The following is a 26,533-nucleotide window of genomic DNA, read 5'->3' on the forward strand; positions in this document are numbered from 1 at the left end:
TACTTGACAACCTATATGGGTTTTGGGTTAGGTTATGGAAATTCAAACCCACCCATGGGTTTGGGCGGGCTTTGGCGAGGTCTGATGATACCTCTGCTTGGATCAATCACGTGGCTTGCTTTGGCTTTTCAGTCTTGGAGAGAAGGAAAAGCCCAGGGAAACTACACTTTAAAGTACATGTCGTTGTATTACACACCCTTCCGAGTTTTATTTCTACGAACATGATTTTCCAATCCTTGCTGGCTAGGTCTTCACCAGGGACTGAACAGGAAATTTGATTACTCACTAGAAGATTGTCCACACTCTATTCAGAATATTCCCATTCACAAAGATGTCGGGAATTCCGAAATGGACACGGGTAGGTTCATCTGCTCAGTTTAGGTTCAAAACGAGCTCCGCACGTTGACAGCGGGAAAATTCACCAGGGGCTTATTCTGCAGGTCAAAGAAGAAAGAGCAAGGTGACTGTTAATATCAAGCCTTCCAAGAAATAATCTTTATTAATGCTCAGCCGTGTGTAGTGTACCAAGGCAGTACCCTGCATGAATTGCTGCAAGGATAGGACTGCGTGTTATCAGTACCACGGACCAAGTAGTGTACGTAACCAAGACCTTCCTTGCTTGGATCTCCATGATACAAGCCTCTGTGATAAGCTACGCGATTATCAACATATGGGTCTCTGTGCTACCTATATTGGAAGTTACTTACCAAGTCCGGGTATTTGACGACTCGTTTGATTTTCATTATGCCCCGATTCGTCATTGGGCCAATGCCACGGCCCGCCATGAAGTCAGAAAACTTATCCTTCAAGTTTTCTTCAAAAGACTCCAGTAAATGAGTAAAGCATTTTGCGTGGATATGCGGATGTGTCTGTAGCATCACATGCCCAAAGGGGCCCTGGTCTTCGGTCCAGGAAAGAGCATACTCAGCTAATATAGGATATTCAAGCCCATTCTCCACTATTAGTCGGACTGTTTCGCCACGAAGCGGACCGAACGGCCCATACTCTTTTGGCATACGTATTCGCCTGGATCCTTTGGGATCACTGCTACCGTCTGCACTATTGACAAATTTGTCGTCAAATTCATTACCCTGAAAATTCCCTCCTTTACCATCATCTTATAGATTTCTTAAACTTTGTCTACAAGTGAACGCTTATCACTACATATCCTGGACGGATTGCTTTCCGCATTCTAATAGGGGCATCATCTAACGACGACGTTTTTATATGTCGACTTGGCATCATGATACCAACCTAGACTAAGCATGTATAGAGTGCGCGGCATTTAGCTCTACATTTAGGACGGGTGTCCACGAGCACGACACGGAAAAGCTAGATCAGCAATAGCCTTTTTATGTGCGCCCAGAGCTATGATTAATGTCAACGATTTCTTTGTCAGACTATTCTTTTGTTGCATTTTATTCGTTTTAACAACCAACTAGGGTAGGCAATAAGGTAATATGTCTCGGAAATATTGCGGAGTTTTCCGTTACAGGCCATGGACTACTTCTCTGTCAAAAATTGCAGACCTTCCGTGCTTTATAAATCTGCTGAAGAAAAGGATTTTACACGTTACAACTATTACAACCTACCCAACTATAGACTAGTATTTAAGGGGTCTTTGGAATATCCTCTTCAAAATTTACCTAGTTGGGGCTTCTGACCTATTATATATTACTTTACCAACTTTGTCACTATGCCTTTTGATATTGGCTTTCTCTGTAACACCCTGTGATTGGTAGACCAGTGTATTTGGGTACAGCAGTATTAAATATATCTACTTTTGTAATAATTCTATACACATCGGAAACAGTATTGTATATTTCTCATGTGTCTACCTAGCGGAACATCAACGTAGAGAAGAAAGGAAGAGAGAAAGAGTTCGGTCATACAGGAATTGGGGGGATTTCAGTGTTATGGAATCTTATCAACACTGAATAAAGCCGTTTTGGTGCTTCGAGCAAAGTTCGACTTCAGGCCCTGACAGGTTTATCCTACAAGTACAATGTATGCAGTTCATTGACTATGTATTTGTCATAAAGCGGTCGCCGAATTATGATACCCCGACCCTGCAAGGCCGATCCAGGGGGGCTGCTAACAATTAATTTTGGCGGTGGACAACATGGTGGAAGATTCTTGCGGAGTACCTGAGAAGACGACATCTTTTCTATTCTGGTCCAACAATACTTTCTTTATCTTTTGTCCCTCGTCTATTCCGGAGTCTTGTATCCATTTCCTTTTCCGGGAAATATAGTTGCGACGTGGCTCCTCCATTGCGTAGAAATTATATCTCCTACTAAATACCAGATAATATTTCTTCCCAAAGAGTATATCTTTGAAATAAACTATATTTGTTGTTTTTAAAAAAATTAGATGTACTTTCTGATAAAGACAATATTTTAAACTCTGGACTGAAAAGTAGTACTTTTTCTATAGAGTATTCGAAGTATATAACTTTTTTTTGTTTGCTGAATTTGTAATCTAATTGTACTAACAGTCTGCTCGCTGTATATTAATCTAATAGAATATCATTGATAAAAAATCGCCTGGAGATTATTCGAGAGAGGCTAAAGTCTGATTCTCTACTGTCTGTAGAAATAGAACTAGTAGGTATTGCATGTCCAAGCATTATACTATCGGTAAGAAAAACCTCAAGAAACAAAAGTCTTCGGATAGAATCTTTGTACTGGGTGTGTAGGAGATATATATACAATATTATATATCTTGTCTCAGTATTCTCTAATCATGTATTGCAAGAATCGGATTCGCGATATTGCTTGCAGGGAGGCAATGACAGAGCATATCTTACAAAGGAGCCGTAGTGGTTTATGTCACCCTCTGCTGTATATAGAGTTGTAGCCTATAGAACTGGCCCAAACCTGCATTTGTGGAAGGAAAATAATACTGTCAAACACCCGTCTCAAGAATATGAAGTTGTTTACTATTGTTATGGCGGTCTTTCCTGCTCTTACGGTTGCAGGACCTACACAACTCAATAGCCGAGATGAAGACCAAGTAGAAAAACAGCGATTAAGTACTTCACGTTTTGCTTGAGAAATGACTTGATAATATAAAGGCTGACATATGGACTGTGGACAGTGTGTATGTGCTTTACCCGCTCTTGGCTTGACGGATGATTTGAATATTCTCTATACTAACTAAACCTAGTAAATACTTCATCAACGGTGACATCTAGGATACTGCTGTATCAGCAAATCTTGATCAATGTAAGGATTGAGAATCTCACTACAAATATTATTCACTGGTATATTATTTTGCTAGTTTACCCAGTTACATGTATATTCCTCTGCAATATATTATTTAATAATAGGGCTTTAAACGTGATAGAATTGTTCAGCTGCCTTGGTTTAGGTTTTCCCTATTTAGTTAGGTTTCCCTAGACTGATATGTGAATACAAAGGCTCTCTTATCATATATTCCTAAATATACCTACCTTGCTGGTTCTAGTTACGCAATTATCAGACAAAGGCGCGCATAGGCGTTAGGCCTAAACAGGAAGCCGCGGTCAACATGTATTTTGGATGATAAAGTTATATTTGATGAAGCGTGTTCTCTTAATAGTAATAGAGTGTGGGTACTTCCCAGCGTAGATAGTCCAGCTTATCGCTATCTTGTTCTATGTCTGGGGAGGTGTTGGAGTGCTTCTTGGCTCTCACAATATACATCTTATAACATCCCTGCCATACCGCCACAAATATCCACACTCTCGTAGTTCAACCCGTACCCCTTGTGCTCAGGAATAATGCGGAAATAGAAGTTTGCCGTGTGCCCTGTCTCCACAAACCCTATGAAGTCCGAGATATCATTGCCAAGGGTCATTCCCTGCCATTTCAGACTAATATGTCTAGCCATCTTCAAGGCGTCCTGCTCATTCAGTGGAGAAGTCTTTCTCGTAGTATAAGCAATTTTGAAGCCAGGCTTATCCCAACGCCTAGTTAGAGTAGATTTGCCATCCTGCTGACCATTCTCTGGGGCAATCTGCAGGGTGTTATCGCCATTACTCCAATGGGTGACCCATATATCGGTCGTATCGTTTCCTAGGTCAGCATGATACAAGCCGCGGATAAGGAATCTCTCAACTAGATGTGGCTCATCCGAGGGCCGCTTCTCGACGCTGGGCAGATTTTCATCCGCCTCGATACTTGCGAATTGTAAGCTGCTTTCCTTCAGAGCATTTGTAGCGATATCCATGTAGCTTCTTGTATTTATTCTGCGAACTGGGTCGCCAGGACGAACTGCTGGCTCTGCACCATCTTTGCCGAAGATTGCGAAGATAAGTGTAAGTGCGTATCTGATTCCCTGAGCCCAGTCATCGCACGTGGGATCACCATGTGTTATGGCGCGGCAAATGTATTTGGCGGCTTCGGGGCCGAAGGTAACGAAGGCAACCCTATTGAAGTTAATAGTCTGAGGTAAATGATGTGTGTCGGCGGGCTGTTATTTACACGTACTGGGCTTTAACCGATGAGATTCTAGAGATGAAAGCATCTACACGGCTGCAGTTAGGTGCTCTTTGTTGGAGGGCTCGCAGAGCAAGCCCGGATGGGTTGGGACTAGCTACTTCCAGCTCACGCGTGAACTCCTCCACGGCTGTGGGATAGGCATTGATTGCGTCTGCACCGGCCAGAAGCAGTAAAAGGGACGAAAGGAACTTCATCTGCAGTTGGTGCTCCTGAGAGACAGCAGGAGGAGCTGGTAAGACACGTTCGAGCGGAGGAAAGTAATTGATAAGGAACCTGAAGTTATGTTCAGCGCGAAGCCAGTAACTAGATTAAAAAAGAGGACAGGATGGCTCGCTACCTCGCTGGTGTCCAAACGAAGATGTTCAGCAGGTAATGACCGATAATTGAGAGAAGAGAGGTGTTGTCGCTTTTTATAGAAGAACCATCTTCCAGCATCGACGGTAAACTTATAGGCGACGCTGGTTCACTATCAGACCAATCATCTTTGCTAATGAGTAACTTCTCACTCTCTAATGCTGGAGTCTTCATCACGTTGCGTGACTATGCCAATGGTGCAAACCACACAAGAGATATTTAGTGCATTAGCCAGGGCCTGGGGGGTCTCTGATTATGACCTCCAAATATCTATGAACCCTACCACGCTAATGGTGGGGATGCTCCACATCGCTAACCCGGGGGGGGGAAAGAGCGGAAATCCGCCGAGGTTACGTAAATGTACCACTAAATGTCAGCTCATTACTGCTACAGTACTTGTATTGTGCGGTCATTGTATACCTTATGCTAGGCATCCAAAGGATATGATGATTGACAGGAGGCCTCGAGGTATGATTGGGCTCACCCAACGAGGATTGGTATCGCCAAACGATCCAGGGCAAAGGGCAAAGAAACGCCGACGCAGCTGCTGTACGTTGTCATTTGTTGGAGCAACCTCGGGGAACTTTAATGGAATCATATACCCTTGTGTGTCACCCTGCATAAGTTTTGGACCCAGTCTGGGGGCCAAAAACAAGAAGCAGCAGAAGCACATACCTCGGTATAATCCTAAACTATCTACAATATAAAGTTGGGGCAGAGAGAAGTGATTTTGATCTACTCAACGTTAAGAACCCCGTTCGACCCGTATCAAGCTATTTATACCTTCGGGATAGTAACAAGCTTTGATTTCCTTTCTTGGCCGCGAGCCCTGGTTGAGCTTATCTAAGAGCCAAAGTTACTACAAGTTTCTGTAGAGAATGTTCGTGATTTACTAACTAATCATTTGCTCATAAATAAAACCTCGTACCAGTGACATATCCTCCCGGCATACTTGCCATATAGATATGGCATAGATCGTTTATTTCCACCTGCCGGGATTGGAGTTTGGGATGACAAGTCGGAGCGTTTGATCCGGTGGACATTCCGGGATTATCCCGCCTGACGGAGCCTAATTTAGGGCAAAGTTGAACCCACTCGGCTTCTCCACGTTACATCGACAATTATCAGAAGCTGGTGCATTGTACTCCGTAGTTCAGGACCTGGCCCAAACAGGAAGTCGTAATATATCACATTTTACTGAGCTCCACAATGTCGGTTGAAGAGGATCTATAACAAATATCTTTAATATTTTCTGGATACGAGTCGAAAATAGTACGTCTTTTGCTTGCTATTATCAATTCAGCCCAGCCGTCTCTATCAATGCGCTTGCTCGATACAGTCGGTAACCTCGAAATTATGATGCTCACTGGAACCACGGAATCATTAAGACCCATGTCTTCATTTGTTGCCTCGTTCCCTGGCTTCAGGGTGGGGCGTTGGTTGGTGGCGGGCGTTTGGCGGTGACAGACGTTATTCTATGCACCCGATGCTTCGATATTTGGCTCAGGGCATTACTGGAACTCGGCCTGGAAAGCAATACAGGATGCAAAGGCTTAAAGAGAGGCAGAGAAGCAATGGAAGCAGCAGGAGCAAGAAGTAAAGCAACACTTAATTAAAGATAATCAAATAATTAAGGCATATCAGAAAGAGTTAAGGATGCAGGAAGCCGAGCAGACAAAACACTAAGAGGATAAGATCCTTGCTGTAGCACCTGAAGTTGTTGAAGAGGCCCCTCCTACAGTAAATCGCCCCCCACTGCGCTTTCCGGATCATTGATACCTTTAGATAACTTCCTTATAGTCTATATTGCACTACACTAAGAGATCTCCATATAATACCTTTTCTATGTGGCTGTATGGCTTCATTTTGTATCTGGTTGCTGGTGGCGAAATCGATTATTATTATTATTGTATTCCTCAGGCTGTGCGCGGCCGTGAGCTGCATGTAGCCTTCTGAGCTATTCTACCCCGACGTATACAGTTATATACACGTGGATTTCGTTCTCCCCTGGTGATGATTCAGTCGTCCTTGTTAAGTCTCCCAGTTTTCTTAACAAATCGAATTATGGAATTGACCATGTCCATGTTTGGAGCCCATCCTTGTCGTGAGTCTACTACTCCCTGGTCTGATTTGCCTTCTAGCGCATATGGTAGATTTCCATACTGTTGGTTCACCAGTCGCTTTATTTTCTCACGTTTTTCTTCCCACCAATGAGTGAAGAGAAAGGCACATGTACTGTCGTCAATCCTGCCGATTCGTGTAGAGATGCGTTCAGTGGGATGTGTCCCGTCCAGAGCTGCGCCAGTATTGACATACGGCGTCTTGTGGATTGATCATAGAGTCGTTGAACATGATTTCCTGGTAGAGCAATGTCGATCTTCCTGGTGCACGTCTATCATTTTTGCATTGACATGTTTGCGAAATCCTTCGATTGATTAGATCGATATCAGTTTTCGTCTAAGTAGATATGGATGAGGTGGTAGATCAGGGCAAGAAAAGTGTGAAGCATCACAATTCGGTTGGATAGGAGGAACTTGATAAGGTTGATAGGGTTATTTATATTGTGCCTCAAGTATTCAGTTTAAAACATCATGGGGGAAGTTCCTATTGGTTATGAAATATTCCTAAACATACATTATTAGCAGATATGTACATAGGCGGTCCACAATGGTGATTTCCTGCGTTGTATGGATACAAAGACAGCCCTATAACATTGATAAGATATACCCATGATGCATATTTCTACACGTAAAAGTAGATATGTATATTGCGTGGTGATGATTTACCTGACCATTCTGCTGAGTCGTGATCAAGTAAACATAAACTGTTATGAGGCGAACTGAATATGATAGATCCACCGAAAGGGCTTTGATATTAGCTTATGGAAGAGCTTCTAGTCTATAGCCAATACATTACATTCAGGAAAATAGACCTAGTTCGGACTCGCCATATTACACCTTCCATGTATTCCATCCGGTAGGGTCAATAGTGTCATCCTCCCAATGTGGCGAGTCATAGTCTTTCTGAGACCGGATAATCCACTCCCAGCAGCCATCACCATCGTCTTCGATGCCCCAAGCGCCATGCTTCTCATTCATACTATCCGTATCGCCTATCAGGATTAGCGTCTGTTGATGAAGGCTCAAGGAGCCTGGGGCAAGGTAGACTCACAGGAATCTACCGCAGACATGAACTTCTTTTTACATTCGTTTCCAAAGGGGGTATGAAGAAGGCTGCTTAAGCGGGTACATCCGGACTGGTTCTCAGCAGGCTGAACCTTCATTTGAATATATTGATCACCGATTGGAGTCGTCGTACCCGTTGCAGCATACATCAGCGTTCTAACATCTGCTGCACTGAAAGGAGTCCCACAGAATGAGTCTATTGCTTCTTTAAACTTGCTGCGCGGTAGGGCAGTGTCACTGGCTCCCATATGGTCTCTTCGGCACATTCTAATATTTCCTGTGCCATACGGGTACCAGGACAATTTAACAGGCCCCACTTTAATACTTCCACCATATGTAGCGGTGTCAGCCTCGTTGTTGCCACAGCCGTCAATGGTCTTCAAGAAGTTTTTCTTGCAGATTCTGTTAGAGATAGGGTTAGTAGACCACGTTACAGGAGATTAAGGGTAGGTTATGTATGTATGGGAGCTACAACTGACTCTTCAGACATTGGGCGGATCACATTTTCCTCCTCCGTTTCCGCTTCATCAACCTCATAGCGTATCCAGTTGGACGACGTCCCCCCTGAGTTTAACCTCGGCAGTTGTTGCGATACATCCTTCCCCGGGGGAAGATTGAAACTCGGCACATTCTTGCAAAATTGCTCTACCCCCTTGAGAATATCATCGCGCAGCACACTTCGACTGTTGCTATCCTTATATGAAAAGCATTTGGGCGATTCTGTACTAACACCCAGGGGATCACCGGTCTTATGTTTCGACTTGGATGCTGCACACGAATCCTTTGGTCTGTTGACAAAGGGCGGGTATTTGGTCCCTTGCTTCTTGGCCTTGGCCTGAGACATCTTATTGAAGATCTTATTGGCAATGAAGTAATTCGTGATAGGCCTGGGATGAAACCATTGCGCGATTATGTCTGGGAGAAGTGACCGATCCTTGTTCTCGTCGGAGTCAGATATAGTCTGTGGAGGAAATGGATTTGAGAACCACATGGAATACCAGCGTGGTTTCCAGAGTCCGGTTTCAGTATTCAGTGCGTGATATTCACTCACACCCTCATCGCAGAACCGGCCTAACAGCCCCTGGGAATCATTTTCATAGTCAACGAACGTGTATCCAGCTGCTGTGACCAGTTTATCTAACTTTGCATTAAGAGAAAGCACTAGATCGTTCATCTGGGTTCGGAGCTCTTGCGTAAGATATTGGTGGTGCTTGCCAAAATTTGCCACTGACCAGGTAATATTATTGCAAGCTGTGGTTTCATTGTTGAAAAATGTTCCATAGCCGGTGTAGTAAATGGATCCACTCGATGACAAGTGTTTTCCTGCTTCCTTGAGCAGCTTGTGGATATTGTTCTCAAACTCCTGGCTCTGTAGTACATCTTGTGCGTGATTCAATGAGTCAGAGCAATGAGTTTCTGTGATAATTGAAACCTGGTAGATGCAGTTTTGGACGATATCGGAAAAGCCTAGGTCATTCCCTAGGTTATACCATTAGTGGGAATGCATTGTGTGATTAGGAGAAGGGAACCCACCACCAGCAGAAATGGTGATTAGGTCGTAATCCTTATCAAGCTTCTTGGCTTGCTCCCAGATTGCTGGCGACTCATCCCCTGAGCACGACAGATATGTAAACTCGTGAGCGGCAGAGCCACCCATGCGGACATCCCGGTTCATAATACTAGGGTACGACTGGTCGTAACGACTGCAACTAACGTCTTCGGCTCCTCCTTTGAGTACTTCACCAGCTCCAATGCCAGCTGAGTACGAGTCGCCAATGGCTGCAAACTTTTTGATGCTCGAGAAATCATCTAACCCGCCGGCCTTGTTGTCTCGCAGGATGTGAGGAATAGCATGACCAAGAGATGGAGAAGCATGGAGGGCTACTAGAAATAAGGCTAACCAGGTGCGGCTGGCCATCATGGAAAAAGATAACGAAGAAATATACACAGAGTAGCTTGTCTATAAAACGGCTCTATGGGGTATTTTGTCCTTATATATACATTTGGATAGACAATAATATTTATATATGTATGTATAGAAAATCAAGATCAAAAATATAATCATTGTTCTAGTTTCATCCCCAGCCTCAGCCTCAACGCAGACTCCGATAAAGTCTATTCTATTGTGCCTGGGTCGCTTACTCTACCGGCATACTTTCTGCTGTAGGAAGAACGTGAATTGGTGCACGGAGATTAAATGAGGCTGTAAAGCCAAGAGGCCGGTCATGCATGAGAGGATCTCAATCGAGACGAGCGCGCCAATGGTCTTAGCCGGCCCCAAGCTAACGCTGCACACCCAATTTGTTACATAAACGAATCCAACAGACTGCCAAGGCTTCAAATTTGGTTTATTTACTACAGATGGGGGTTTTAGCTCATGCTCATTAGCGAACTCGTCTAGATCATAATTCTCACTTGTGCTCTATTTACGTAAACCTAGAGATATCAGCCCTATGACATGATGGCTGTTCCAATCAACTGCTACAAGTAAATCTCGCGCATTCCCTGAATGTTATCCAATATCATATACTTTATCACAGGACTAAATTTGGACCACCAGTGAAGGGGCAGTGAATTGAGCCGCAGTCGGACCTATCACTTCACACGGAAACACTTGGAAGGTTTACCACCTTCTGTCCAAGTTGTAACTCAACACGCTCAAGTCCTCGTGATACAACAATTCTGACGCTAGGGTGAGCTCTCTCAACCAATACCCGCTGGTAGGAACATATGTAACATTGGATCTAGCTTCAGGCGCCCAAGTTCATACTAGACGGCGGAATAAGAGGAAATGGCAATGTGCTCGTGCCTCGGGGTGTTGAGGAGGACGAAGATGAGCTCTCGTCAGATTTTCCCTGCCACACACATACGATAGATGTGGTGGATGCAAATCCCCGATTCCTGGGGCTAGTCTTGGAAGTAATCGGATAGTTTCAGTCTTAGGACTCAGTGATGTTGAAAAACGGTTTAAAACTAAGCCATGTTCCCTCCTTTGGTGGAAGGGTAACAGGGAAGTCCACATCAAATCATCACTGCTACCAGTTGGAGACAATATAGAAGTTCTCCCCTTGCAGTTCCGGTTATCTGTGTCTTTTTTCTATCACAAATTATATCATTCATTGTATACCCCTAATCAGCTGTGTTGTTCTAGAATTTCTTTGTCCGGGTTATCTGCTTTCCTCTTGGCAAATTAAGGGGCCCTCCGTCATGTGGATGCTGAAGACCCTTCTCCTTGTTACCCTCTTCCTGGGATTCTCCAACGCCGTAGCGCTACAGGTATGGCGAGATGCCGTTGTCAAATCTGAGAATACAGAGGAAGACATTGTTCTCTACAGTGCGAGAGCTACATTCAAGAGCCCACTGGAGAATGAACAGCTAGTTCAGCTAGCGAAGAATGCATACGATGCAATGCAGAGCGAAGCCAAGAAGGATAATATCAAGCCAGAGCTACAACCACAAGTCATGGTGGCTCTTGCTGTCCACAAAGAAGTTTTCTTGTCGTCGTCGGCGATGGGGCCCCCATTGCTGTACGACAGAACGGAGAAAAGTGGTGGCAAAGGCCAAATTCAGAAGGGGCCACCTAAGGAGCTGATTAGTATTTTTAACCTCTGCAGCCAAAACCTTCTCGGTGGTGCCGAACATCGGTACGAGGCGTCGTGTGGGGACATCAATGTATTTCTTGCGTATTATGAAAGGAACAAGAAAGATGTTCGAAATATGGAGGAGAATGGAAGGCTTGTGGTATGGGGCGTGGGTGCAAATGAGGTTGGGCAAAACGACAAAGCACATATCATGGAGTCATGCTATGATCAAAAAGACTTGAAGTTCGGCTGTGGCTCGGCTTTGGAAGGATTCTATGAAAAGATCCATGTGGTGAAGGATGTCGACCCTAAGCCCTACGATGAAAGGGATCTACAAGCCATTGACGCACAGCCTCTTTGGTCTGTCGACAATACTCCGGCGGGGAATTGCCATGTACCCTTAAACAGCAACGGTGATAAGGAGGAAGCCCTCACTGTTCAACAACTCACCATTCCCAACCCAAACGGTAAAAATACAAAATTTCTTGTCTTTGGCTCGCGCATCACCTTCACAGACCCCAAAGAAACAATCGAGGCCGAGCATATCGTAGGACTAGCGCAAGCCGCCTTCGAAGAGATGACATCCACAAAGATCCCCAGTCGCATGAAGATGCCAACTGTGATGAGTGCCCTGCAGGTTGGAAATGAGGTGTTCCTTGCGTCCAGCATGACGGGCGGTTGGGGCACATACATCTACACAGCATTTGAAGGCGAGCGTCCGGTCCCCCCTAGTGGTCAAAATACCGGGGCGGAGGCGTACGGAGAATTTACCAACGTTCTGACGGAGAATGCGCCAGACGTCAGGGATGCTTTGCAGGCCTGCAGTATCAAAGCTGTGGGTCAGCACGGCAAGAGGCATTGGGAATTAACAAACACGACGGAAGCTTCGATCACCGGCCAGGGGTTGATGAATACTAAGCAAAGTGGAGAGAGCCTTCTCCCACGGGGCCCCAACGAAAACATAATCCAGCATAGGTTCAATGCCAACTGCGGAGAGATCATGGCCTCTCTTGCGTATCGGATGACCCATAACAAGAAGACGGATAAGCTGAGACACTTGACACCGAAGCCAAAGATTGTTGCGTGGGAAAAGACCAAGGGGGAGGGAAAGATCAAACCCCCTTGTGAGCACAAAGACGGCAACAAAGAGGAGGATAAATGCGGCGAGGGTTGGGGCTGTGGGGCATTCACGGGGAAGGCCGGCATGGATTTTGAAGTGATTAAACCTGAGGTGGAGCCGCTTGACGTGAACGACGCAGCATTCCCTAAGTTTCAAGTTCACGCTGTGAGATTCCCCAAGCTCAAGAAGTCTAAAAAGAAGACACCCGAGCCTTCTGACCACCAGAAACCCTGAGGTCTAGTCTGAGGTGTCATGCAATTAGATAGAGTGCAAGAGGCAAAGATATATTACGGGAATGTAGAAACTAGGTGTGGAGGTAACCGCGGCGGATAACATAACTAATATAGGACTTGTTGTACGTAGATAAAAAAGAAAATTAAAAAAAAAAATACACACTAGCTGAATTTAGGGCTCTTGGCGGAGAGTGTAAATCTCTGTAGATAGATCGTTGCCGGTTTTCAATCAAAGGAGCACACGAGCACGATAGTATCAGCCATTCCTTTCTGATGCATAAATGCAGTCCCGTGTCCTGTACGTCCGGCGCCATTTTCTGCGCCGAGAAGCTGCAGCTCCACTTTGCCCCGTCATCGGCTCTCCCGTTTCGTCGTTAAGCCGCCCTTATAACCCGCAAGCTACGTCAAATCCCCTCTTCAGGCTTTCTGCCCAAAAGCAACTCTCATGCCGTCAACCCTACAAAATGGATGCAAACAGGTCGATTTCGCAACAGGATGGGTACGGTCTCTGCATCATGTTCTCCTACACTCGCTAATCAACTGTACTAAGGCCATTCTCCAAGCTTCCCAAAGACTGTCTGGTAAATATTTTAGACCAGCTCTCTCTCAATGACAACTTAGCGGTGTCCACTACATGTAAAGATCTTGGCGCATCTTCTAAGCCATTCATTTATCACGAGATCTCCCTGGACTGGACCACTCGGCCTCTGCGACGCCTTCTGCTATTGCTCCGACTTATCTTTAAGAGCCCCGAGATCGCGTCGTATATTCAGCATGTTAACGTACTATCCCTCGACCCTGAACCATGGCGAGATACTCAGCCAGAGATGGATTGGGAAGCCGAGTCGAAGTCTTTTCAAGATGTGATTGACCAGTCAATAGAGATTGTGCGTAATGCTCAGTTTCCCAACCCCAACAGCTGGTATCTCCCCATCCACGGCGGAAATATTTACTGTTTTGCTGCTATCTTTCTCTCTCAGCTCCCTAATTTAAGGTCGCTTCGTCTGGATTATTCGTTAGTATGGTGGGATGGATTCACGGGAGTTATGCTTAAACAGGCCCTTCTCTTCCCTAATGGGGTCCTTTCAACATTCCAGTATCTCGAGACTGTGGATTATGGGGCGAATGTGCCGATTGCCGAAAATGAGGATATGTATAGTAACGAATACCCCGACAGTTATCCTCCGTACAACCCCGACCAGTTTATGGCTTGGTTCTGCTTACCGTCTTTGCGTCATCTAAGTATATGGCTTCGAGATATTGCAAAGCTGCAGGAAACCAAGCCAGATCTTGATCTGAATAAACTAGAGACCTTAGTGCTCGCTCGCACTACTATTTCTGAGGGGGATGTAAATTTTCTTCTTTCCCGGACAGTACACCTGAAGAATCTACATCTTGGAATGGCTTATCGATATGGAACCGAGCAGGTGCTAAACGACCCCTCAACGCTAGCGCAAGCCCTGGTATCTGTGAGCCAGACTGTGGAGCATCTTTCCTTAGGGGTAGAGTATTATCCCTCAAATCGGGGGGATCGCTATTGGTATGAGGCCGATGATCATATCCGCGAACCATTCCTTAATATTCTGAATACCTTTCCAAATCTTCAATCAGCAGAGATGCCGCTCTGCGTTCTTATGGGCTGGTATGTCGAAGATGCGACGGAACTCGGACCGTTGTTGCCCAAGTCGCTGCGGGAGCTAGTTCTACGAGACGACATGAGGAGTTTGTATGACTTTGATTGGGAGGAGAATGATACGATCGACCTGTTATATCGCTTTCTTCCAGATGTGCGCACTTACACCCCTGCTCTGGAAGTGATAAAACTACGTCTATGGGACCAGAATCACACCGGGTATTATGATGAGCAGGAGGAGGAGTTGCGCCATGGATGCGAAAAAGTGGGCCTGAAGCTGGACGTGATTGTGGATGATCTGGGATCTGGTTTGTGGAGCAAAGACGTCGACTCAGATGTGGAAGAAGATCTCGGCACAGTCGGGTCTATGGATTGAAGATTATGATGCCTATTCCTTTCCGTTTGAGGTTTTGCATACAAGTGTCAGTGACACCTGTATTAGAAAGAAGAGAAAAGACAAGAAATATCTCATGCTCTTCTACGATATCTTTTGTTCAAATAATTACATTGCCTGCCACTAAATATGATATGCTAGAAAGAAAATCATTTCTTGAGATATGCTTTCTGAACTCCTGTCCCTATCGTAGAGCATGGAAGTATCAGACTTGAAATGTACCATGGACAGCCTATCTTAATAATTACCCAGATCGGCGAATTTAAGAGGGTCAGAACCTAGAAAAGGGGCGACGATAAGGCGAGTACAACCATAACCTACGTAGCCTAGGTGATGTTAAATATATCACTATCTATATCTGATAAGCTGAGGCCTGAAAGCGAGACCCATTTTTGTCGTCAACATATTCTGTTAAATCAGTATAGCTAGCGACATAAGATAATAAGCTGTGTCGTTATAACGCACAGTCCGGCCAAACGCATTATTGACCTGTGCTAGCAGTGAAGTTGTCTATTATATCTATGAAAAGAAATTCAGAAAATTTATACATAATCCCTTGGTGTTTTAACGTATTCGGTAAGCGAGCTACGCACCACCCGCCATATCAAAAATAAAAATGATCAAAACATCATCGATTTGTATTTCTATAGAAAAATGGATGGTTCTATCGATCCGGGCAGTGCGTAATTTGTTGACCCTGTAAATAGCTGCCCAGACCATAACCCGACGAACTTCCCCTGTGAATATGGCTGAATATACTCTTTTCCACTTTTCTCCATATAGATTAAGGTAAAACAAATATTGGTGGTGTTAGCTAGATCCAAGGTCAACTGTGCACTTATCTGACCACATAGTCTCTGAGTCATGAGAGTCGTTGGTGGCTTGTTTTGGGCTCGATGCGCGCAGTCGCCCGGTTCGTGGGTGTCGAATGTGATGGTGGGGGGCGAGATCACTGATCCCAGAGGCAGGTGGCCTATCTCGTCCGTTTGTGAGCCGGCCATAGCGGTTGATCCGGTATCTCCATGGCTGTGATCCATTGCCAGGTCTGGCATGCTCGGCATCTCCCACATGCCCATATCCGGGTCCAGGTCCATATCTAAGGCGGAGACATCACTAGCACTGACGCCCATATCCAGATTTGCTACGGATAGCGCAGGATTCTGGGTTAGGTCTTGAGATACAGCGTTGTTCATGGAATGCACGGCAGGTACTGCACCACCTGGCACGGCTGAGCATGCGGCCACTTCCGTCAGGGGCTGTTGCAGCCGTGCTGGTGAACAGGCCGTTGGCACGTCATTGGCGGTGGTAGCATCCTGCGGTGGACGGTGCCGATGAAATGTGCGATCGGGTGAGGCTTTCTGGGTGATGGTATCGCGAGGAGATCGGTTTTGCAATGAGTTAGCAGTCGATGATTGGGTTGAAGCGTCCTTTTCACGCTGCGTCGCAGCGTTGTTGTCCCTGTTCTTGGGCGGGCGTCCCGTCCTCCTCAGTGGGCTTAACACCGCTCTGGCTGCACTGCCAGCACGAAGGCTGGCCTCGACTACATCGTACTTTTGAGAGCTGGCAGTTATCACATGCCGTACGTAGCTTGGGGTCATTTGTTGTTGTTGCCGTGGTAGTTGATTGTGCTGAATCTGTCATGGCGGTTTCAACGGAGGACTCTGGCTCTCGGGGCAAATCATTAATGGGGGGAGGGGTTCTTATAAGGGAATCAGGCAGCAGGTTGCATGATCTCGTATATAGATGGGGGCTCAGCGATCTGGAGCAGGTTATGGGCGAAATCGCACTATCTTACCAGTTTGAGATCTCCTATTCAGGCACCTTATATATAGTATAGTGTGAGTTAATCATAGCCCATCGAGACTTTCTCGGCCTGGCGGCCCTTCGCCCACGTGGCCTGGTTAGTTTATGGGAAATCTTGCGACCTATGATGAGACTCTAATTTCAATTGTCGCGATATAATTTCAGTGAACCGCTTCATATACCATGGCTCACATCAGGACGCGCGGAGGGGGACATTCATCCCTGCGCGGCGGGGTTACATGATTAGGCGATAGTATCGCTTCTTACAGCAAATCCGGCCGGCGGTGCACGCCCATCCCTGTCCACTTGCCGTTGCACTGGCAGGGCCCTTGTCATATACCCCACACACCATTGCAGTTCCCCCATCATTTGGCGCTGAGAATGTATGCTGTGGACACCACGTTCCAAACGTGCCATGCAGTGGTCCGGGCGTGAAAGATCATATAGGGCTGGGCATAGGATGCCAAGCCATCTCTACGAGCTCTAATTCACTACACACTAAGGAATTGAATTCAGCACGGATGCATTCGTCTATCCTATCGTCTGATACATTTCTGACAAGCCTTGTCCTTTGCAGCCTTCGACGTAATGCTCGAACTGTCAGGGCCTGGAAGATTACACCGAGTACTACCAGCACGCCAATGTACTGAGTAATCGGCGACTCCCCCCACCCAACAGTTAAGCTTTGTTCCTCGTTCGCAGACCGGGCGAATATTTGGTCGATTGCTGTCCACTTGTGGCACACTGCGAAGGCCCCCCAACTTCCTTTCCCCCTACTAGAATATACGCACCTGTTTTGTGCATCTCAAAGAACCCTATGGAAATCATGGACTTTTGTGCCTACATGGCTCTCTGATCAATTGCCAGGATAGGGTACAGGATACGAACAGGGCTCGGCCCGGGCCACCAACAACAGCTTCCATTGGCCTGCCAATGCAGGTATTAGCCTAATAGGAGCCTTTGTTCTCATAAAGAATGTAGGTCCGTTTCTGATTGATCGACTCGGGGGTCTACCAATCGTTCGACCTAGAGCTACTGGGAATGCGTCAATAGCAGCACGTATCTCGGGCTCTACCTCAATCTCACTGGCCTTTCTATATCTTGATCCAGTCTTTACGACGAGTGTGTGACAGGCTGAAGTGCCGAGCAACAATATCCAACCACGGCCACTAAATTAAAGATACACTTACAATAAGTAATTGTGTAATCATCAAAAAAAAAACATACAACAGGAGGGATTCGCTGGTGGTCACCCACCCAACTACTAACCTCCCGGCGTGTGGCTTAAGTACGGCTGAGCGGACGGGAAGCCCTGTTCTCCACACCCTATGGTCGTATGTACCTGTTTCTCAGTTGAAAGGATATATGTAGAGCCTATCCGGACCTATAATTTCGCATTCTGGATCATCACCATGTCACGTTCTTGAGATCTTCAGCTCCACTCCTCTCTCTATGACAAAGCTTCCTAATAATCTGAAGTCGGCAACTTCTCGGTGGTCCGCCAACGGTTGATATCATATCCGATGTAATGAGTAACCAAGTCCTAAAGATTTTAAGATCTTTCTTAGTATTCTATAAATTCGGATATAAGGATCCTGAAATTCTGGCCATTATAAATAGTGATCAGAGTGCGTACACAATATCTAATAAAGACAAAAGGTATTACGTAGCGGAAGAGATCAAAAGAGTCAGCAGCGACTCCAATAAAAGTAACATCGAAACTAAGCGAAATAATAAGATAATCGAGACGAGTCTCTATATACAGTCAGGAGTATATTATAGTAACTATAGCCATAATCTCTATCTTGATAACCAGCTCAGGATAGTTACTATTACTATGCTGCATAAGGACCTTTTACAAGAGAAGATAGGATCGCTTGAGCAAGTATAAAAGAAGTTAATCCTCCAGTTATAATTATCTTAATAGTCACAAGAGTAGTAATAAAAAGCTAGATTAAGATAGAGGTCCTTAGTCCCAAATCAATTAGTCTTTCCTAAATAACAGTACAGGATATTATATTAATACTTACATATTCTATTACTACTTTGTGACTATACTTCATATTAGCTATACTTTATTGCAGTTAAGCCATCGGCTTAATATTCCTATAACTAGCTGATAGGACAGGACCCCAGCTTTACAATAGAAGCTTAATACCCTATACTGAATCTTACTTCTGCTAGATCCCAGTCGAATAAGTACAGTGATACTATCTAGGTACTTTTAAGTATTAAGATCCGAACTATCTATCGGATGCTGTCGAATGAACTCTTCGGATAGAGAAATAGAGTAGACACCCGGGTCTAGTAAACAGGGTATTGCCGGCTCTACTGTCCGTTGCAGATCGAGTAGTAGGATATATATAGGCAACACATTTTAAGTTTCCAATTCGAGAAACTCGGCCTTTAGACGCTCTAGCGCTTTATACAGGTCGGAGAGCATGCTATACATCTCTATACATTGACTATCCAAATACTTAGATCAATCGAGACGCGAAAAGCGACCACACAGGACGCGGATAGTTCTCCGGATCAAAGACATAGCTAAGTTCGAAAGAGGTAATATTGCCGGTAGAGGTACTGATGGTCGCGTGAGAACAGCCCCACGAGTGACAGGAAGTAATCTGAAGAGAAGTTGAGTGATTGATAGAGGCTGGAGGGGAAAGGAAAAAGAAAAGTGAGTAATTCAAAATGTAAGATGTTGATGTCATTCGGCACACTATTCCGCTAGGCCTTTCATAATATTGTACTCATTTATCGTGAGGATAACTTAGGGCCAGCTCTCACTCCAGACTCAGTGAAAGTCTTCTTGTAATGGGTTAGAGACATTTTCCAAGGAATTCACCGGAGGATGGCGTCAGACTATTCACTAGAATTATAGAGGATACTATCGTCAGCCACTAATCTCCTGGCACATCGATACTGATCCTCTGAAAACACGCCTGCCAACTTGCCACACCAGCTAGACTAGACCCAGTCCAGATTTTCTCCCCCATTTTATATCAGTCTATCTTAAAAATGGCGATAAGCCCTAGCATTATACAATATAGCAGTCATTTTCCCGCTAGTTAGTCACTGGCCAATGCTATATCACTCTATGGTCATGTGACTTTATTTCTATAATTAACGCACGTATCCTCGGCTGATTCTTTGTTCTGGTATAGCCGTAGCCTATCATTATAGCATTGTTAAACACCTTGCTAGACAGGGGTCCATAATGGCTGATATAAGAAGCCCCCCTCACTCGCCCCGCCATGGGCTCCTCTCACCATCACAATATATCTCAACTCATAATACATAATGAACCTACACGCTCCTCGGAAATACATCCACCACAAACAACGACACCCAAACTCGAACAATTCCAAACCAGGGCCACCGCCAACTACCAACATTCTTGGAACTTGGTACATAACCCGCTCCTCAAGCCCCTTTTGGACAGACAAACGCAACGTCACGATCAATCTTTCCACAGACAGAAACACGGGTCCTATTCCTATTAACTCGCTCGGGAGTAACGCTACCGTTGTCATCGTGAACACAACATCCTACCAGGCTATGAACTCGGGGCCAGTTCGGTCTACAGCTGGGATCGATCGTGTGGTTACTCCCTTCTCAGGCAGAAACGAGGGGTCGATCACGATGGAATGGCGTGGTAGTGGGTGGTTACGGATTGCGAGTGCACGGTGGGAGATTCTCGGGTGGGGAGGAGAAGAGGGGGATGAGTGGATGGTTGTGTTTGCTGAGAAGTCGATTTTTACACCGATGGGTATCAGTCTTTATTCTAGGAGGAAGGGTAGCATCACGAATATGCTGTGGGATGGGATTGAAAGAGGCTTGAGAGGGTTGGTGGATGGTTGTTCTGAGCAGGAGAGGGAGGAGCTTAGGGGGCTTGTGGAGGGGATAAGGGTTGTGAGGCAGGATTGAGGGCTTACGTTGATTGGTTGTGGTTTTAGGCGTCGTCATTTCGAGGGTAGGGTGAACTATATATGTGTTCATTAGTATCTAGTCAACGTGAAGCTACTGGCTAGTTGTGGTTGTATGACATATTTACGGCTCTCAAATCTTGAGATCCTTTCTCGGCCTTAACATCAACACCGTACTGCGCCGCGGAACTATTGCTGTTGTCCATATGAAGCTTCGTGGTGCTTTTGGGTCCGCTAACTTGATGTCGTAGTCCATAATCAGGTGAGCCAAGATTTGCTTTAGGGTTCTCGAGACGTACCAACGACCGGGGCTGTTTTACTATTAGTAGAATAATAGATGACGGGGGAGCTTCAGGTACTCTCAACCTACCAAGCCCGTTTGCTCGAGCCCCAATATGGATAATCCCAGCGCACGTCTGTATATCTTGGGAAAGCCCTCATTGACCTATCCGTCTCATCTACTACCACGAACCGGTACGGATTGAATTCCGTTGGGTCTGCATAGTGGCGCGGGTCCTGCATGACTGCGGCCTGCGGAACAGCAACGAGATTCCCGGCTGGGACCTGTGTGCCGTCGGCGAAAGTGTAGGGTGATAGAGCCATACGTTGGATAGTCACTGCCATCGATAAGTTTGGAAGAAAGTCTTGAGGGGCTGAGGGCGATGTTATCTGGGTCAAACTCACGTGCATCCAGGGCATTGAGCCGGGCGGACTCGCGCAGGAAGCTATCCAGTAAAGGCAAATGATCGAAATGACCTGCGAAACTAGTCGTGTTGCGCACATGCTCTATTTCTTCACGGAGTGGTTTGATATATTCGGGGTGGAGACATAAGTCGAACATAGCGTATACTAGAGCCTTCATTAAGTAATCAGCCTTGGATGAGCGTGAAGGAGTTGGATTATGCTAACCATCGACATTTGATGTGCCGAGGCGAACAGAATACCGAATATCTGCTGGGTCATTCTAACTACTGTTTTTTGCGCCGAAGTCTTGGATGACTGCAGAACCCATTGGATACAGTCATGCTATTATGATTGAATCTGTTAGCCTTGGCACAATGAAGGGTGTCTCCCAACAAACCCGTCTTGACGTATCTGCCGGTGCGTTATGGCTCTCAGCGACTCTTTTCTTGATCTCTGCAGTGAGTGAGCGGTCAATACGATGCATGGCTCCGCTCCAGCCCATCATGGCCGGTGCAACTAGGCTATAGTCCTATTAATATTAAGAAGGAAGAGCCTACACTGCAGTACGTACGGAACCAACATAGACGGTAGATGGCGGCATAGCTCCATAGTCACCACAGCATCTTGTAAGTACCGATTCACAGCTGCTGCAACCACAGAGTCACTGGCTAATCACCGATTAGTACAGAGCCGAAAAGAACGGTAATCATATTGCCCTCACCAAGCGCTGATCCAAGAATGACATGATTATTCAAACGCGCAACGATGTGCTTCGCCAAGGTGAATGCGCTCACTCGACTCCAGCCTGGCATTGAAATAATAAGTAAAATTGACTAGATATCACAGCTGAATAAGCGTACCATCCGAGTATTTCCCTGTCAACTCCTGGATAATGGTATCCTTAATCAACGGTTGAAGGTCCACCTGCATTTCGGGCAAGTTCATGCGAAGGAGCACCTTCAACACCCGCTTAGGAACATCATTGGTCGGATCCACATCGTCATGTTCAAAACCACGTAACGTATACTTGTGGTTTATTCTCTGTGCATCCTGTTAGCTTCAAGCTAATGTCAATAAATGATAGCTCCCGCTCCCACACACCTGCTTCATTGCGGCGTGGAACGAGAGGACGTCCTCCGAGCTTTGGCTCAGCTCCTGGATATGTTTCTCGGAGGAGACTAGCACCTGATATTCACCCAGGGCTGGAATAGCGAAGGATTTGTCGCCTCCTAACTGTCGTTTTGTTAGCGTTAGTGGCAAGGCAGAAGCAAGAATCTCTGCTACTGAGTACCCTTCGATAAATATCGGAGATTATTCCCGCTCCATTGACCATAAATTGAAGGCTGGTGAGCCACTTTCCGGGAAACAAAACGGATGAACCGCCGATATGAATATTCAGCTGTTGGCCGTTCCGAATACATATCAGCGTTTTGGTTTTTCTAGAAAAGAAACCCCACGTCATGAATCATACAAAAGACGAGGGCGGAGATTGGTCCTCACCGGTCGCTTGGTATAAATCCTTAGCAACTTCACTAGCCGCCAAAAAGTCCACAAGGTGACCAATGTATAAACCCCACCCCATGTATTGCACCTTTCAATCAAATCAACAAACATTTTTTTCGCCGATTTACCCCTTGAATCTTTTCTAAAAAAGAATTGGAAACAATCTGCGCCGGGTAAAGAAGAGGATGACAGGCTCCAACACCCAACTCCTGCTTCCACCTACCACAAGCTTATATATCACGAGCCCCCACTCCATACCCAACTCAGCACACTAATCTCTAACGTCTTTCACAAGGGCTACATTCAATCTCATGTACACAATCTGTTGAGCCGACACAACTGATCGGGCCGCAATGAGTGCCTTGGGTACACATAGTACAGCCGGGCCGTCTCCTGCATTGCATGTTGTTTGCATGGCTGACGCCTTTCCTGTGTGTGAATATGTACAAGTGCATGTGCATACATACAGGCTGGAAACAGAACACACTGCTTGCCCCTAGCTGGCAGGGTTACATATGGGCCGATGAGACAGAAGGCGGTCGTTTCTCTTTGTGGTTCCATATCCTAAGCATAGTCTGAGTTACTTTGATTTCAAAGCACCTTGCTACCATGTTCAGAGAATATCCGTACTCGAATCTCACGTCATACTGGTGAATCATGCGTAGTACTCTATATATGCTTGTATGCCTCCATGGATATACACCCGAAGGGTCATGTGATTAACCCTACAAGTACGAATTATGGTGCGGAAAGAACGATCTAGACCTGCAAGTGTGGGAAACCAGAGCAATTCTATTTTCGGTGCGGTAATTGCGGACATTTGCAAAGGTTGAATACATGTTAACTCAATTACACCTGGAAGCAGTGAAAAACTGGAACATAAGCACTAGGTTCGCGCCGCATATTAGCCGCATATTGACGCGCTAATTCAGGGGTTGCGGTCTGCATATATAAAATTTAGCGGCGTGACTATGCAAGTTCCAACTTGATGTTGCTCTCTCTATTATTAGACTTGCATGGCGAATTGTATGATACCATACAGTCAGTGTCATCTGTAGAGAGGAGAATGATTTACCCTTGTGACCATATTCCACTACCTATTATTTGGAGTCACTATGCTCAGGCTAATTTCCCTTCCCCCTTCCTTTCCACCTGAGTTTCTCTTACATCTACGGTCTCCTCCACTATCTTCCTTTTTTCCACCTCCTTTTTCACATTTAGCCACTCCATGCCGAAGGCAAACGGTACAGCCGTGCATGTCGCTGCCAGCGCAAAGTACATAACCATCCGAATTCCGTACGCATAGGTGCCTTGTAACTCGTGGAGTATTGCCGCATCGGTGGTGAGGGATTGTAGGCCAGTTGGACCGGCAGCGATGACTGTCGCTGCGGCGATGGGGAGATGGGATGCATGGATTTGGTGGGCGATGCTGGTGTGGAAAATACTCTCGCCTATGGCGATAGCAATGGCGCTGGTTTTAGGTGTTACTCTACTATAAGTTGGTGGGGGGTAAATAAGCGCAATACTTACGCGCCGAGCTGGGAAAAGAAAACTGTGATAGCTGGGAGACTTTTGTTAGGATACTCTGACTGAAATATCGATGTAAGGAGGTATATCGGATGGTGCGTACCATTTCCTATTGGAATGTCGTTGTCGCTGGAAGGTACGTCAGAAAGCCGGCATAGACAATGATCAAGTTCGGGTCTCACCCGAGAACAACCTGGACCGCTGTGAAGGGCATCTGCAGGCCCATGCCATGCCCCACTCCGGCAATAACGAGGAATGTCGCCCATAATGCGGTGGATGTGTCGACCTCGAGTCTGGCCAAAAAGACTGTTCCTATGATGGAAATGACTTGACCCAAGATCATGAATGGAACCTGGCATCAGCATTAGTCAGCAAAGCCAGAGAGGAAAAGCGACTTGAGCTCACGTAGTGCCCTGTTAGTGATACTGCTACTCCTGTGAGAACAACAGCGGCAATCTGCGAAATACCAAGTGGAATACCTCGAACACCGCTGACCGTTGGGGAGACCAACTGCGCGGACTGGAAGTAAAACGGGATATAGTAGAGGGTCTAGAGTGTTTCATCCATAGTTAGCCTTCCAGCATGACCTCCGGGTGGAAAGAACGAGGCCCACCACATAAATACTGATCTCTAAGAAGAAAGAATATATGGCACCCATGATCACTGAGCGCTGACGAAGAATGCGTAGAGGAATGGTGCTACGTTCTCCTTGGCGCCACTGAGAGATGGAGAACGCTATCAGGAGCAGTCCGGAGCCGACAAAAAGGCCAATTACCCTGGATGAGCGCCAATAGCTGGCGCGACTACCGAATTGCAATGCTAAAATCAGGCAGCATACCCAGGCAATGGTCAAGACAATACCAATGATGTCCAAAGACCGGACACGGGCGAGAATTGGGTCTGGCGGCTTCGAGTAATGGACGCGGAGTTTCAGGAAGCAAAAGATTAGGACGATAGACACGGCACCGATTGGTAGGTTGCTGTCACTCATTACAGATATTCTCAGCTCATTGCGATTAAATATCAAAGACACTCAGAAGGGTCTCTTACATCCAAAAGCACCAGCGCCAGGTCGCGTGTTGTGTGAGGATACCGCCCAACGGGGGTCCCAGACATGCAGCAATACCAAATACGCTGAGAACAATTCCCAGGTACATGGGTCGCTGATCCAACTCAACGGTGAGTCCAATAATACTGAGCGCACCTTGATATAATCCAGCTGCGCCAACCCCTGTGATCGCTCGACCACAGATAAATGCGGCGGAAGTAGGACTAGCAGCACATATCACTGATCCGACTTCTTCAGTTAGCCTACTCGAATATAGAAAGCAGGGTTTACATAGCCTACTTTCAAACAGAACAGCGGCTACCACATATGTTGTTTTCGCATTGAACAGCTGGAAGATATTGCCAAAGGCTGGCTGAAAGGCGGTCACAGTGAGAAGATAGGCAGACCCATACCAGCCAACATCGTCAAATGTCTGAAAGGTTGTGGAGATGCTGGGCACGGCGACACTGATAATTGTAGTGTCAAGAGCAACCAAGATGGTTCCGCAGCACAGAGATACGGTGATAATCGCCAACTGCCATGTTCCTGGCAACTCGATGGCCGGCTCGTTCAAATCCTCAGTCTGAACGGTTGTGCTTCCGTGCCCTATAGGTTGTTGTATAGTGGGTGATTTGGTTTTTTGGACCGACATCCTAGAGAAGAGACAGACAGTGTGGCGATAGACCTAGGGAGTGGAGTTGACCACTTGGACACTGCAAATAGTCTCAGACAAAACCGAGCGCAATCAACCTGTAGTAGACATTAGGTACCAGTGCCTAATAACAAAAGAGAAGCAATTACCTGATTCCGATCTTGGATACTTCCGGGGCAAGCTGTCTCATTCGGTATCACCCCTATCTAACCAGCGTAAATATCTCTGGCAGTCAGCATGCACGACGTCGGGCGAAAGGCTCTATGTAACATTCAGAAACACTCCGGTGGGGTTTAACACGATTGTGCATGAAGAGGAGACTGCAGTCAGCATGAATGATTTGGTATCATCCTGGCCACCTTTTTGATCCTACTCCGTAATTTTCAAAACAGGTAATACTGCCACA

General features: G+C 46.0%; 8 protein-coding genes across 8 annotated transcripts; 3 read left to right on the forward strand and 5 right to left on the reverse strand.

Annotated features, from left to right (window-relative positions):
- Positions 1-3,687: 3,687 nt before the first annotated feature.
- Positions 3,688-5,012, reverse strand: BDV27DRAFT_143365 (uncharacterized protein; the record flags this gene model as incomplete). Its single annotated transcript, XM_032070084.1, has 3 exons — positions 3,688-4,411; positions 4,473-4,757; positions 4,822-5,012. 3 exons carry the CDS (start codon positions 5,010-5,012, stop codon positions 3,688-3,690), a joined length of 1,200 nt encoding a protein of 399 aa, XP_031929818.1.
- A 2,777-nt stretch (positions 5,013-7,789) lies between these two features.
- Positions 7,790-9,941, reverse strand: BDV27DRAFT_155630 (SGNH/GDSL hydrolase family protein; the record flags this gene model as incomplete). The annotated part of the gene is made up of 4 exons (XM_032072176.1): positions 7,790-7,950; positions 8,010-8,425; positions 8,503-9,502; positions 9,557-9,941. 4 exons carry the CDS (start codon positions 9,939-9,941, stop codon positions 7,790-7,792), a joined length of 1,962 nt encoding a protein of 653 aa, XP_031929819.1.
- Positions 9,942-11,230: 1,289 nt separating this feature from the next.
- BDV27DRAFT_155631 (uncharacterized protein) lies at positions 11,231-12,958 on the forward strand (the record flags this gene model as incomplete). The annotated part of the gene is made up of 1 exon (XM_032072177.1): positions 11,231-12,958. The coding sequence occupies one exon, from the start codon at positions 11,231-11,233 to the stop codon at positions 12,956-12,958; it is 1,728 nt and encodes a 575-aa protein (XP_031929820.1).
- Positions 12,959-13,421: 463 nt separating this feature from the next.
- Positions 13,422-15,111, forward strand: BDV27DRAFT_155632 (uncharacterized protein; the record flags this gene model as incomplete). Its single annotated transcript, XM_032072178.1, has 3 exons — positions 13,422-13,456; positions 13,508-14,953; positions 15,033-15,111. The coding sequence occupies 3 exons, from the start codon at positions 13,422-13,424 to the stop codon at positions 15,109-15,111; spliced, it is 1,560 nt and encodes a 519-aa protein (XP_031929821.1).
- Positions 15,112-15,628: 517 nt separating this feature from the next.
- On the reverse strand, positions 15,629-16,582 carry BDV27DRAFT_155633 (uncharacterized protein; the record flags this gene model as incomplete). The annotated part of the gene is made up of 1 exon (XM_032072179.1): positions 15,629-16,582. One exon carries the CDS (start codon positions 16,580-16,582, stop codon positions 15,629-15,631), a length of 954 nt encoding a protein of 317 aa, XP_031929822.1.
- Positions 16,583-20,045: 3,463 nt separating this feature from the next.
- Positions 20,046-20,818, forward strand: BDV27DRAFT_124890 (uncharacterized protein). Its single transcript, XM_032066205.1, has one exon. The coding sequence runs from the start codon at positions 20,088-20,090 to the stop codon at positions 20,712-20,714; it is 627 nt and encodes a 208-aa protein (XP_031929823.1). The 5' UTR covers positions 20,046-20,087; the 3' UTR covers positions 20,715-20,818.
- Positions 20,819-20,846: 28 nt separating this feature from the next.
- BDV27DRAFT_143368 (cytochrome P450) lies at positions 20,847-22,979 on the reverse strand (the record flags this gene model as incomplete). The annotated part of the gene is made up of 11 exons (XM_032070085.1): positions 20,847-21,024; positions 21,084-21,330; positions 21,398-21,569; positions 21,623-21,739; positions 21,795-21,918; positions 21,969-22,065; positions 22,119-22,202; positions 22,258-22,438; positions 22,499-22,623; positions 22,682-22,796; positions 22,869-22,979. 11 exons carry the CDS (start codon positions 22,977-22,979, stop codon positions 20,847-20,849), a joined length of 1,551 nt encoding a protein of 516 aa, XP_031929824.1.
- Positions 22,980-23,749: 770 nt separating this feature from the next.
- BDV27DRAFT_143369 (MDR family MFS transporter) lies at positions 23,750-26,127 on the reverse strand (the record flags this gene model as incomplete). The annotated part of the gene is made up of 9 exons (XM_032070086.1): positions 23,750-23,842; positions 24,068-24,371; positions 24,431-24,461; positions 24,531-24,556; positions 24,610-24,779; positions 24,833-24,976; positions 25,041-25,407; positions 25,478-25,724; positions 25,776-26,127. 9 exons carry the CDS (start codon positions 26,125-26,127, stop codon positions 23,750-23,752), a joined length of 1,734 nt encoding a protein of 577 aa, XP_031929825.1.
- Positions 26,128-26,533: the final 406 nt, after the last annotated feature.

The sequence above is a fragment of the Aspergillus caelatus genome, assembly GCF_009193585.1.
Source record: "Aspergillus caelatus strain CBS 763.97 unplaced genomic scaffold BDV27scaffold_46, whole genome shotgun sequence".
NCBI classification, from domain to species: domain Eukaryota; kingdom Fungi; phylum Ascomycota; class Eurotiomycetes; order Eurotiales; family Aspergillaceae; genus Aspergillus; species Aspergillus caelatus.